At 37.8% G+C, this 14,402-nt stretch overlaps 1 protein-coding gene across 1 annotated transcript; it reads right to left on the bottom strand.

The window, feature by feature from the left end:
* Positions 1 to 8,141: 8,141 nt before the first annotated feature.
* PTH (parathyroid hormone) lies at positions 8,142 to 8,903 on the bottom strand. Its single transcript, XM_065404541.1, has 2 exons — positions 8,818 to 8,903; positions 8,142 to 8,430 (listed from the first exon to the last, which is right to left on the bottom strand). The coding sequence occupies exons 1-2, from the start codon at positions 8,901 to 8,903 to the stop codon at positions 8,142 to 8,144; spliced, it is 375 nt and encodes a 124-aa protein (XP_065260613.1).
* Between the last annotated feature and the right edge of the window lie 5,499 nt (positions 8,904 to 14,402).

Here is a 14,402-nt window from a genome sequence, read left to right as displayed (position 1 = left end):
CTGATGGTGGAAAACCCAAGCTGAGGCATACAAGTTGAAGCACAAATAATTTCTACATGTCTGTGTTCATAGATTCTCTCTTCTCTTCTTCCTACAAACATGCTCAAAAGCTGTTGGGGTGAGTTGCTTTATCTCTCTGCCTACATAACACAAGCTAGCATTTCTTGCATAAGGGTGCATTCATCCTTGTTCACTGAGCTCACCCATATCCAAGGTTTCTTGAGATACCTGGAACTGAACATCATGTACATGTCCAACATCATGACACATTCCTTCCCCTGATTTGGTCCATTTAGAAGTCCTAGACATACCAATCAAGAGCAAGTCATTGCTGGCTGGAGAAAGAGAGAGAAGAGTAACTAGGAGTCCTTGTAATAGAGACTGTTAACACCATGTTTGAAAAAGGGATACTACTTCCCACCTTAAAACCTGCTATAATCTCCCATTCCCAAAGAAACCTTTATGACACATAACAGATCTATCTTGGTACCAAATCTGTTTTTTAGCAAGCTAATCACAGCACGCGAGTACATACTTCAAGCCAATCTTAGATCCGCTCCATTCTGGCCAGGAATAAATCTGAAATGGTGCTGGTGGTGCAGATGAATAGTCTCCTGCAATCCATGGATAAAGAACATCTGTTCCCATACACTTAGATCTTACTGTTATAAGATACTTAAGAGATGAGACAAGAGTCAAGGGAAATGCTCTGAAATCTTTCCTTGAAGGCTATACTCAGAGGGTGCTGCTGGACAACTGCTTTTCCACCACCACTTTTTCCATGTTTACATATAGATGCTATGAGAAACTGACACTTTATGGGCTCAAATGCCAATGACCAAATGATCTTGGCTCCCTTCATCGTTTACAATATATACCACCATCTCGCAGCTATCTCCATGTCTATCAGAGATTAGCACATAGGTGAGAAAAGAGTTGGCTGATGTTAAATCTAAACAAAATGAAGGTTAACCTTGTAAATCTGATCAAGAGAGGGCCTCTACCAGCTCCCAGTTCATTTCAAGAATGAATTCAAAATCCTATTCTTAATTTATAAATCCTTTAATAGACGGTGATTGTGCTATCTCAGGGATCAGCTATCCATCCATGACTCTCCTAGACAGTTATTGTTATGTTCCACAAGTTAGACAAGCTCAGTTTGGTGCACGCTCCATATGGGAGGAGAATAAACTGACCCCAAGCCTGTGTGCATTCAGGTCTAAACTCAATGCTCACCTCTTTTCTAAGGATCTTATTCAGTATTATTATTAATTAAGTATTTTATATTAGGGTAGTGCCCAGGCTGATACCTCAGTCACCCCCATTGTACTGGGCATTGTACAAACACATACAAAAACAGTCAATTTCCCAAAGAATTTACAGCCTAAAACCAGTAGTATCTTCTCCCTTGGAAAGCTGGAAGAAGAGAATGGAGAGAGAGAAAGAGGAAAGAGAAGGGAAAATATTTGCAATGCGGGGAGATGAAAAGAATAGAGCCCCCTTTGGACACAATCTTATACATTTTAATAATCGTTCAATTCTTAGAACCATGTAATATGAACTGTGGCAGTATGCTTGATAGATGGAGATAGAATTGTTCCAGTAACATGCATGACAACCTGAGTTTGGGGGGTACCAGATATAAGAATGCATTGCTAGCATTCACTTTGCAAAGGATGATGTCAAACTAGTGGAGAAAGTTCACCAAATTGGCTCTGATTCCAGAGATTGAAACTCAATATAATCTTTGCCTGGTATGCTCTTTAAAGTTTGCTCTGAAGTTTCAGTGAGTTTATATCTCTGGCCTTGCCTAATGCATTATCAGGGCTGAGTTTTTGGAACTAACCTTTTCCGATAGGGAATCATCAACAAATAAGTCTTAAACTTTACATGAGATATGTGCATGAAGCTTTGCTCCCTTATAACATTAAATGGCATATGAGAAACTGGAAGCTTAACTACTGCATGCAGCAAAATGTGATTCAGTTAAATGAGCTCTCTCTGGGTATGTCTTCACTACCAGCCGTATCGGCAGGTAGCAATCGATTTATCCGGGATCGATATATCGCGTCTTGTTAAGACGCGATATATCGATCCCCGAACGCGCTCACCGTCGACTCCGGAACTCCACCAGAGCGAGCGGCGGTAGTGCAGTCGACAGGGGAGCCGCGGCCGTCGATCCCCTCTCCCCCCCCCCCCCCCCCCAGTGTAGACCAGCCCTCTTTCTGTCCTTTAACAACAGAGAGGTAAACCAGACTATTCTGGAAATCCATCATTAGGACAATAAAATGCCAACAAAGCCAGCACAAAAGACAAAGTAATTAGAATCAAGAATGTGCTACCTAGGCAAGGAGTCAAATGTTACATGCTGTTTAACAGCAGTCTCAGCAATATTCAACAGCAGTATTTAGAGGAGACAAGGCCAACAGCAGCGAAAACAATAATTGTTTTCTCAACTGACTTTACAATTTCTTCAGTTTTTATTGGAGTATATTTTGCATGCTTTCATTGCTGTACTATTGTTCTGCTTCCCCTGAAAGTAAAACAATCATTGTGATATTAGTTCTGCACGGCTTTTGAAATTTCTTTTTTGGGAGTATTCATAACCTCTTTAGGGCTGGCAGGAATCAGCATCTTCCATGATTGCTGATTTAATTGTGCCCATTGTTTCAATAATAATTCAGTAGTGATTCATGTATGGAATATTTATATAATAAATTCAGAATACAGTATTTCCTTTCTGCCTGCAGGCAGCATAGTAGTGTCAAAATTAGGAGTGTGATTCTACACGCTCTCCATGGGAGAGGCCTCGAGCATGGTATTGCATTCCTGGTCATCTTGGGTAATAGCCATTGATGGATTTATCCTCCATGAATTTACCTAATTGATTTTTGAACCCATTTATACTTTTGGCCTTCACAATATCCCCTTGGCAATGCGTTCCACTGGATGACTGAGCATTGTATGAAGAAGTACTTCCAGTTGTTTTAAACCTGCTGCCTATTAATTTCTTTGGGTGATCCCTAGTTCTTGTGTTATGAAAAAGTGTAAATAACACTTCCTTATTCACTTTCTTCACACTGTTCATGATTGTATAGATCTCTATTATATTCCCTCCTTAGTCGTCTCTTTTCTAAATTGAACAGTCCCAGTCATTTTAACTTCTCCTTGTATAGAAGCTGTTCCATACACCAATCATTTTCGTTGCCCTTCTCTGCATCTTTTCCATTCTAATATATCTTTTTTGAGATGTGATGACCAGAACTACACACGGTATTCAAACTATGGGTGTACCATAGATTTACATAGTGGCATTATGATATTTTCTGTTTTATTATCTCTCTTTCTTAATGATTCCTAACATTCTGTCAGCTTTTTTGACTGCCACTGCACATTGAATGAATGTTTTCAGAGAACTATCTATGATGATTCCAAGATCTCTTTCTTGAGTGGTAACAGCTAATTTAGATCCCATCATTTTGTATGTATAGTTGGGATTATTTTTTTCCAATGCACATTACTTGCACTTATCAACACAGAATTTCATCTATCATTTGGTTACCCAGTCACCCAATTTTGTGAGATCCCTTTATAACTCTTTGCAGTCAGCTTTGAACTTAACTATCTTGATTAATTTTGTATCGTCTGCAGATTTTGTCACCTCACTGTTTACCCCTTTTTCCAGATCATTTAGGAATATTTTGAATAACACAGGTCCCAGTCCAGATCCTGGGAGGATCCCGCTACTTACCTCTCTCCATTGTAAAAACTGACTATTTATTCCTACTCCTTGTTTCCTATCTTTTAATCAGTTACTGATTCATGAGAGGACCCTCTATCTTATCCCATGACTGCTTACTTTGCTTAAGAGCTTTTGGTAATGGATCTTATTAAAAGCTTTCTGAAAGTCCAAGTACACTGTATCAACTGGCTCACCCTTGTCCACCTGCTTGTTGACATCCTCAAAGAATTCTAATAGATTGATGAGGCATGATTTCCCTTTACAAAAGCCATGTTGACTCTTCCCCAACATATCATCTTTATCTGTGTGTCTGATAATTTTACACTTTCAACCAATTCGCTTGGCACTAAAGTTAGGCTTACTGGCTTGTAGTTGCCACGATCGCCTCTGGAGACTTTTTTTTTTTAAATCGGCATTACCTTAGCTACCCTACAGTCATCTTTTACAGAGGCTGATTTAAGTGGTGGGATGCAGTTAGTAGTTCTGCATATTTGAATTCCTTCAGAACCCTTGGAGGAATACCATCTGATACTGGTGATTTATTAATTTGTTTCAAAACCTCCTCTATTTACACTTCAATCTGGGACAGTTTGTCAGATTTGTCACCTAAAAAGAATGGATCGGGTATGGGGATCTCCTCCATATCCTCTGCAGTGAAGACTGATGCAAAGAATCCCCTTCTCCCCCCCCCCCCAACAGTCTTCTCTTCCTTGAGTGCTCCTTTCGCACTTTGATCGTCCAGTGGCCCCACTGACTGTTTCACAGGCTTCCTGCTTCTGATGTACTTTAAAAAAAATAGCTGTTAGTTTTTGTGTCCTTAGCTAGTTGATCTTCAAATTTTTTCTTGGCCTGTCTTCTTATACTTTTACACTTGACTTGACAGCGTTTATACTCCTTTCTATTTTCCTCACTAAGATTTGACTTCCAATTTTAAAGGATGCCTTTTTGCCTACTTTACTTATCTGTTTATCCATGGTGGCATTTTTTCGGTCCTCTTACTGTTTTTTTATTTGGGGTGTACATTTTGTTTGAGCTTCTGTTAAATAGTTTCCATGCTGTTTGCAAGCCTTTTACCCTTGTGACTGCTCCTTTTAATTTCTGTTTAACTAGCCTCCTCATTTTTATATAGTTGCCCTTTGTGAAGTTACTACTGTGATGGGTTTCTTTGGCATTTTTCTCCCTACACGGATATTAAACTTAATTACATTATGGTTGCTATTACTGAGCGGTTCAGCTATATTCACCTCTTGGACCAGATCCTGTGCCCCATGTAGGACTAAATCAAGAATTGCCTCTTCCCCTTGTGGGTCCCAGGACAAGGTGCTCCAAGAAGCAGTCATTTATGGTTTCTAGAAATTTTATCTCTGCATCCCTCCCTGAGGATAGTTGGAATCCCACATTATTATTATGTTTTCTGCCTTTGTAGCCTCTCTACTCTCCCTGAGCATTTCAGTCCCATCACTATCCTGGTCAGGTGGTCAGTAGTATATTCCTACTGCTATATTCTTATTGTTCAAGCATGGAATTTCTGTCCATAAAGAGTCGATGGTACAGTTTGATTCATTTAAGATTTTTACTTTATTTGACTATATGCTTTCTTTCATATATAGTGCCACTCCCCCACCAGCACAATTTACTCTGTCATTCCTGTATATTTTGTACTCTGGTATTGCTGTGTCTCATTGATTATCCTTATTCCACCAAGTTTCCACGATGCCTATTATATCAATATCCTCATTTAATACGAGGCACTCTAGTTCACCCATCATCCATTTTAGTATTTAGACTTCTAACATTTGTATATAAGCACTTGTATATTTTATCCATATTCAGTTGCTTCCCATCATGTGTTATATTTAAATAGGATTTATGTTTGAGTGTTCCTCAGTAGTTCCCACCTGTACTTTACCAACTTCTTTCCTATCCTCTTTACTAGGATACAGAGTTCCCCCTTTAATAGATTCATCCCTAAGGGATGTCTCCACCCAAACCATGTGCTCCTTCGCACCTGTCAGCTTTCCCCCAGCTCTTAGTTTAAAAAAATCTTCTACAACCTTTTTAATTTTTTATGCCAACAGTCTGATTCTGTTTTGGTTTATACTGTATACGTTCCCCCTTTCACAAAAGGTTCCCCGGTTCCTAATAAACCTAAAACCTGCCTCCCTACACCATCATCTTATCCGCGCATTTACCAATATAAATACTGACAGGAAAATCAGAGTTCATTATGCTTTATAATAATGTCCAAGAGCTTTTGGTCCATTTTATTTGGTGATACATAAGCGAGACATAGGTACAAAAATGCAATTTTATTCCTTTATAAGTTATGCACAAACATACCACAAAAGAATAAATAGAAGGTGCACTTTAAGGCCCCAGTCCCACAAATAGATGTACTATCATAGAACCCTAAACACCCATCACGTACCATTCACTGTAATGGGACTTTATGCAGGTGCAGGGTCTGCATTAGTGCATCATCTGTTTGTAGCATCAGGGCCTTTACATTAGTAAAGGTATAGTCAAGATAATGAAATACAGTTCACTAGTTGCAAGTACATTTCTAATTTGCTGAAGATTTTAATTTATATTTTGAAATTATTATTTATTATTTGTTCACTGATTTCCCAAAGTGTGAAGACACCAAACAGACAAATAAACATTATGTGGGAACAGGGCAGGTTCTAGGGGCGCCCTCGGTGCCAACTTCCAGGGAGCGCTGTGCTGTTGTGACCCCCTCTGCCTTTAACTTTTGCTCTATGCTTTGCCTGGCTGGCCGTTTTCCATTTGCTTCATTGATTGGCCAGCCCTTTTTTCCCTCCTCCCCTCGGCCATTGCAGGGAGTGGGTGGTGTTGAAAATGTTTACTTCCATGGCTGGCAAAATGGCTAGGGAACATGGGGAAAGCCAGGCTGGCTGAGACCAATAGTTCATCTCATCTAGTCCAGTTGTGCTCTGTAAGTGTTCTGATAGTGCTCTGTAATAGATGCTTTGGAGGAAGGTGTAATAAACTCCACAGCAGACAATTATGGAAAACATTACCTATAGGAAAAGTTTCTTCCTAAACTCCATTAGTCAGAAGTTTGTTTATGCTCCAAAGCATGAGGGTTTATATCCCTTCCAAAATTCAGGTTAAGGATTTTTTCTTTGCTATTCTTTTTTATCCTTACAATTTAACTTACAAACCTTTTTGGTATTCATAAAAATGTCCAATCCTTTTTTGAATTCTGCTAAGCTCTCAGCCTGTGTGGTATATTGTGGCAATGATTTCCACAGGCTAATGGGAACCTGTTGCAAGGATTTTAGAATCTATTACCCCATTCCTGTAAATACTTATGCATGCACATGAGTAACATTACCCATATGAATTATTAGTCCTACATGCATAAAGTTACTCACATATGGGGCCTACGATAACTTACAGACAATTTAGAGAGTGAATAATTTACAGACAAGAGAGGGGATGAAAATATTTTGTACGATTTTGGTTTTAATTTTAATTGTCTGACCCATACCTCACTCCCACTTTGTGTTACCTAACCTCACACCTAGATTCATGCCACTACATCTCCTTTTATTGTTTATGTTATAAATCCTATCCTTTTGGCCTTTGTTGGGTAATTAAACCTTTCCCTTATTTTAATATTATATTTAACCCTTGATTTTTCTATTGTTTATAGAATTAGTTTTAATTCTAACCCTTTCCTTTTAATAATTTATAATCTTTGTTTTTCCTATGTTTATATTTTACCTTACTTTTTAATATTTTTTAAATTAAAGTCCTCTTTTTTATTTTTATATGTAATTAACACTTCCCAGATTTTGGCCTGATCTTGTAAACGAATGTGGCTTAACTTTATGCATTGTGAGTAGTGGCTCAATGGGACTGGTCACTGTGTGTAGAGTGAAGCACATGTTTCAGTCCCTATAGAACTGGTGGTGCCCTTTTTATTATGGGGTCAGATTCTGCCATCCTCACTTAGGTTGATTAGTAATTTATTCTGTGAGGATTGCATTGGGTTAAGGTACTATTCAATGTGAGTAAGAGTGATAGAACCTGGTCTTAAATTATTTTAACTCTGCCTTTTTTGTAACTACTTATATTTAAACCTCCTGCTTGTTTGGTTTTTTAAACATACATTATTTTTTTAAACAATGGAAATAAATGGGACCCATTAGCGATTGAATTAGATATTCAAAAATTATCAACATTTGAGATGGTGGATAGGGACAATCTCTTAATCTATGTTTGTAAAGGACCTAGCTGAATGGAGCTGCAGTCTTGGTTGGGGCCTCTAGAAACTAATGTAATACAAATAATAAATAATAATAAAATGCCCTAGTTGCTTGGTGACTTACAGACATGTGCTTACTTGGACAGATACAATGCTATGCCTCTTTCACTGGGACTTTGTTTTGAAGAGTATGTTGTCCATGTAAGCTTTGTCCAGAACAATAGGTTTCTTCTGCATTGCTGCCTGCAAACGCTCAGGGAGCAGCCTCCGACTTCTGATCTCTCCCAGAACAATATCATCCTTCTTTCGGGGCCTCTGGGTTCTAGCATCCACCAGTGCCTCGGGGGCACTGTGCACATCCTGCAGTTTCAGCTGAAGCCAATCCTGTCTCTCCACAGTGTGCAGGTGCTCCCCAAGATTGTGCATCAGTTGCATCTCACTCACTGACCTCTTCCTGTATGAAGGGTGAACAAAGTAACAATCTCATAATGGCCTTTCCTTGAATTCTTGATCTCCACTAAAGCCCAAGTTTGGGATTTTGGGAGGCAGTGCAAGCACATTTATTCAACCTGGATTTTTACCCAGGGGATATACTGTCTGCTGGTGGGAGGGGAAGTAGTGATATTTAATTGGTGGTGGATTTATTAGAGGGAGGAGGGTTAGAAGAAGGAAATGGTCTAGTTTTGTGCCAATATTGTTTGGCCGCTGGCATTGTTTATTTTAATTCTTGTACTTGATGCCAGATTTCAGATGATGATAGGCAGGTAATCAGTCAAGATGAAAGTAAAGAATATTAGTAAAAATATCCCCAAATTCAAAAAACGTATAGCAATATACTTACGTCGCTGGTCTTCCATCAGATTTTGCAAAGAAACAAATTGCATATACAACGACTGCAGTCTTAGCCATATCTTTGACAGAAATCATGTTAACTGTAAGGATAAAAAGAAGGAAATTTGTAAATCTATATTTCAAATAATTTCAAACCAATTAAACTAGGGGAACAGTGAGGGTTAGGTACAGAGTAAAGTGTTGAACATGTGTATAGTCAGAAAAGAGATTGTGTAAAAATGTCTTTCACATGTAGTGGTTACAACAAGGAATTTAGGTATCAGAAGAACTGGATTATATTCCTAATTTTTATAATGACCTGCAGTATAATCTTGGGCAAGTCTCTTAACCGCTGTATGCCTCGGTTACCCCATATTACCATGGGCATAATAATACCCACCATTTTGATATCTTTGGATGCAAAGCAGTGTTTAGTTGCAAAGTATTATTATTTATTATTAATTTCTGTCTCATGGAGATATTTGTAAAGGTTCTTGAAATACCTGTATACAGCTATGTAAATTGCAAAGTATTAGATTTTGTCTGCTTCTTTTGTGTCATTAAACTTTGCTGATTTTGCTGATAGAACCAAGAACCTTGGTTCTCTTATGGCAGCTTTACATTGGCATAACTACTGAGGTCGGTGTTGTTAGTCCCTATATAACCTGATGTAAGAAAAATCAGAATTGGGCCCCAAGTTTTTACACTTTCTATTACTGCATAGGTCAAATAGTTATGGAAGAGAGATGGATTTTATTTTGATTTGCACATCAACAAAATTGTCAGTTGAATTATAATTGCAGAATATTTAGTACTGGTGATGGCAGAAATAACTTTGAATTTCAGATTCCAATTTGAGTTCTTAGTGATGATAGCTAAAAAAACATCTTTTGAGTTGTAAACCAAGCAAATTTGATGTGGAGTAACTGAGGCAGAATACATATAGAATCCTACAATGCCATTTTTACAGTTACTTTCCTGTTTGATTTTTACAGTTTTACTGTAGGTCAGAAAAGCATTTACAGTACTATATTTTACATCATAGCATGAATATGCTCCAAGCACAGTATCTAACTCACTATTTTAAATCCAGTGGTTGAATTCACTTTGAGTTATTTCTTTAATCCACCATCATAGGTGAATTTTATTCATTTAACTGAATTTTAAAAAGCTGATTCAGTTAACAATCTTAAAAACAGCAGATTTTCACTTTCATTCCATTTTTATGCTTAACCTAATCAGAAAACAAAATACGCAAACTGAATTATAATTTGTTATTAAAATCACTTATCTAGTGTATCCTAAAAGAAAATATGGCATACTTACCAAATAATGTCTTAACAGGTTTCTGCTTCAGATAAGTCAGCAGCTGACTGTCTTCTGATGTTGAGTATATTTAAAGACTACTGAATTGGTCTAGTGGACCCCTTAAATGTAACTTTAAAATAGAACTTCGAAGTAACTAAGAAGCCCTTTTATTGTCTCAGTTGATGTCATTCCCAACACACGCCCCCTTGATCCTCATCCAATCCTATCCAATCTTATGCTTTTTTGTTAATTGGGCATTTAAAGAAAGAGAGAGAAAGGAAAGGTTAGGCTAAAAGAAAGTATCCTGGGTAACTGTGAAGGAGTTTGACTTTTGGAGAATCTGAATTTGGGTTAGGAGGAAAATGCAAGTAAAGAAATTATGTCAGTGCCTTAATTTATTGATCAGTTTTAAATGTTAATGAGTCCACAGATGACTAAAGATAGTAATTTGAAAGTGAAGTGCAATGACCAAATAAAGTAAATCTCATGTTTCAGTAGCCTTTACTTTTCAGCTCCTAAATAGCCTTATCTAGATAGCTATTATTCAATAAAAAAGAAAGAGAAAAACTATTTTCAGTTGATAACTTTAATTCAGTATTGAAACTTGCTTTCAGTGCACATGCTGCAAAATAGAACAGATCAATACTAATGAAATGGATCAAATATTCAACTATTTTAATAGCTAAATTGCAATTTCTACTTGACCCACTCTGTTTCTTGGTTTTACAAAAGGATTTCTGGCCTTTGTTATTCCTTATTCATCTAACAAAGGGGAAATAGTTAGGATTGATATCCTCAACTGCACACTATGGCCCCAGTTCAGCAAGGTACTTAAGCATGTACCTAACTTTAAACATGTGAGTTGTCCCACTGACTTGCTGAATTTGAGCCACAGCCCTGACTAACTGCTTTTTTGAGATAAATTAAGTAATATATAAATATTGAAAAAAATATTGTAAAGATTGCACCAATGTAGTGTTCAATAGAATTTCAATATTTATGTGAAAATGTATGTGGGCACAGGTATGTCATATAAAAAAAAAGTCAACATCTGACCATAATCTATACAATTTCAAATATCTAAGGTCCCATCCTGAAGTCAGTGAAAGCAAGGTAGGGTCCTAAAGTAGGTAGATTGAATAACATCATCTTGCTGTTTGATAAGGTGTACATATTGTTATATCTCTATAGAACCTATAGGAGAGATGTTGTAACTAAAGGCCCAATCCTTACAGCAAAGAGCTCCATGCAAGTGGAAACCCTGCACCCAATAGAGTCCCATTGAAGTCAGTGGGGCACCATACAGGCACAGGGACCCACCCACACAGAGCACACTGCAGGACTGAAGCTTTAGTAATCACATACTTTCATGTTCCATTGTACCGGTAAAAGGCTTGACCCTGAAAGGAATCTTACATAAAACTCCCATTGATTTAAATAGAAACTTGAGCTATGAAAGCTTGCAAGATCTAGGGGCTTTGACATATGTGTTTCATATGGAGCAAAACAAGTCAAGAAAGTTGCACCCCATCTGAATTTTTTAAATCAAAATATGGTTTCCATTGTAAATGAGGGATTTTCTTGCTACTATCCAGAGGAAATAATATTTGAAATCAAAAAAATCATATGCAGGATTAGCTGGAATGTAATGTAGCTGTTAAACTTAACAAACAGAGTTGTTTTGTTATTACTTTGTTATAGACTATTTTGTATTTAACTAGTAACTTTCATCAGAGAATTTCAAACTACTTCATAAGTCTGAACAAGGGAAGCATCACACCACCGTGAGAGAGATACAAATGTTATCCCCATTTTATGTATGGATAAACTGAGTGATAAAGAGGTTTGTGACTCTTCCAAGACAGTCAATACCAAAGCTGTGAACAGAGCCCAGGGGCCCTGTTTTCTAATTTCCCATTATAACGATTAGGCAACAGTTCTGCCCTCTCCTTCAGAAGAAATGTTGCTGAGTGCACAAATGCTTTGTCCTGTTACCATTGCATAAAATTTGGTGAAAAGTCACATCCACCCAAATTTACTTCTAAAATATAAATTACTGTGCTCTGAAAGTCTTTAATAAGGACTTTAAACTAGGTGGTGATATTCTTTTGCATAGTGCACATATGAGTAACAAGTTACTTGATTCTGTGAAAACTTGGTAACAAATCATTATGATTAGGTGAAAAAATTCAGAGATTATCCTCCTTGAGAGGATATAATTGATTTTTCTGACTTGTTTTCAATGTTTTTAAAATGTAAAATGTCTGCTAAAGTTTATGAAATAACATATAGAGGTGTATATGGCTGATACTGTAACATAGGCCTTGTTTAATCATTGCAGAAGACAAGTCTGCTGTTCTGAATCTACCATTATTGATCTTAGAAATGAAACAATATACAACTAGTCAAAAGTGTATTAGAATAATGACTTCTCCATAATCTCAGGCTTTGTAGCTACAGGCATCAGACAACAAAAAGGTACTCCAGAGGAAGAGGGCTGGGAGTCTGAGGCTATGTCTACACTACCGCCGGATCAACGGTCCGGCAATCGATGCACCGGAGGTCGATTTAGTGGGTCTAGTGAAGACCCACTAAATCGACGGCAGATCATTCTCTGGTCAACCCTGGTACTTCACCCCGAACGAGAAGAATAAGGTAAGTCTCCCGTCAACCCAGCGCAGTGTAGACACCTCAGTACGTCGACCTAAGCTACGTCGACTCCAGCTACGTTATTCACGTAGCTGGAGTTGTGTAACTTAGGTCAACTTACTGTGGTAGTGTAGACATAGCCCTAGGGACTGAAGATGCTGGAGTCACACTGTGTGAGGGAAGAGCTGACTACAACCTTTTGAAGAGCTTGATCAGGCATAGCAATACCCTTCCCTGACCTTCACGCTCTGATTGTATAGATACTTTAACCAAGTCAGCATGAAGAAACTTTGTACTCTTACGTTTGCAGGAGGAATGCCACCTTGCCTTGTGTTTGTGCCACAATGTAATCAGGCTCCAAGCGGGAAAATAAACCATATTATCTGCAAGATAATTTTTTCAGAGGGAGGCAGAGGACAGTGTCATTCTTAAAATGCAGACTTTCATACACAAACATCCTTCCTGAATTATATTCATTTTGGCAGAGAATGGGGTTATATTCAGCAGAGAATGAAACTCATGCTTAAGTGCTTTGCTGGATCAAGGCTAGAGCCTTGTAGGATGGACCCCTAAGTGACATGAATAAATTATCACAAATTAAATATGCATCCCCATAAAAGTACATCCCAGTAGCTTCCTAATGCATTAAAACTCTAATTAAGGTTAAAGTCTTAAATTACATTATTTTCATCTGAGTTATGATATTAGGCTTTTGGCCTATTGTTTATGTTTATATATATATATATACACACACACACAGAGTGGGAGCTCCCACATTAAACGCATTCTAATCACCACTGCAGCTAGGAGGATATTTGTAGATTTTTTTGTGTGGAAGGAGGAGGGTAAATGATGACACACTGGATGACTGTGGTGAGGCAACCTTTCTAAATGTGTCTAAGGAATGTTTCTGTCTTGACACAATCTGGATCCAAAGTGACAGTAAATTCTTTAGATCTTCATTTGATTGACAAGATTTGTGGCTTTTCAAATGCCTCAGCCGCATGTTTGGTAATTTATGTAAGCAATGTGATGTATCTTTACGTGTTTCTTGGGTTATTACAGGTAGATGAAGCTTTAATCAAGTGCCAGATTCCAGTTAATGATGAAAAAGAGAAAGACCTCATGTCGAACTCAGAATGAGGCTAATACAGCTTTTCGCAAATGCCTATGACAGTATGATGCAATTCATTTATTAGTAGCTACTGCTAAATCTGAGTTTAGAAATAATAGCTTGCAATAATGTTTCCCTGCAATTTTATCGCACCTTTCATCTAAGGATCTCAAAGTGGTGTACAAATGCACGAATTTCCCCAGTTCCCCTGAGAAGTAGCTAGGTGTTACAGTGTTGTCTATATACTAGGGAAATTTAGGCAAAGAGAGGCTAAGTGCTGAGGTTACTCAGAATCAAGTCAGAGGAGAAGAGAATCCAAGGATCTTGGCTCTCAATCTGCTTTAAGCAAACTACCTCACATAGATTATCTTGATAGTACTCACTACTCAGTAATACAAAATCTTTCTAGAGTTTGCAGTGATTAAATCCAATATGTGATGTAACTAAAAGGGTACCTACTTTAGCCTTGCATACAGCACATCCACAGTGTCACCCTTGATTAGGCATTTTTGATAGTGATCTAC

This window comes from Emys orbicularis, chromosome 4, assembly GCF_028017835.1.
Source record: "Emys orbicularis isolate rEmyOrb1 chromosome 4, rEmyOrb1.hap1, whole genome shotgun sequence".
NCBI classification, from domain to species: domain Eukaryota; kingdom Metazoa; phylum Chordata; order Testudines; family Emydidae; genus Emys; species Emys orbicularis.
The sequence above is the reverse complement of the archived record's forward strand: the minus strand, read 5'-3'. Positions and strand labels throughout refer to the sequence as shown.

What these genes read in the sequence shown, in the direction of transcription:
- PTH (XM_065404541.1), bottom strand. Translation starts at nt 8,903, where the DNA reads ATGATTTCTGTCAAAGATATGGCTAAGACTGCAGTCGTTGTATATGCA. An exon ending in TCTGATGGAAGACCAGCGAC is followed by an intron (nt 8,431 to 8,817) that starts GTAAGTATATTG and finishes CCCTTCATACAG; the next exon opens with GAAGAGGTCAGTGAGTGAGA.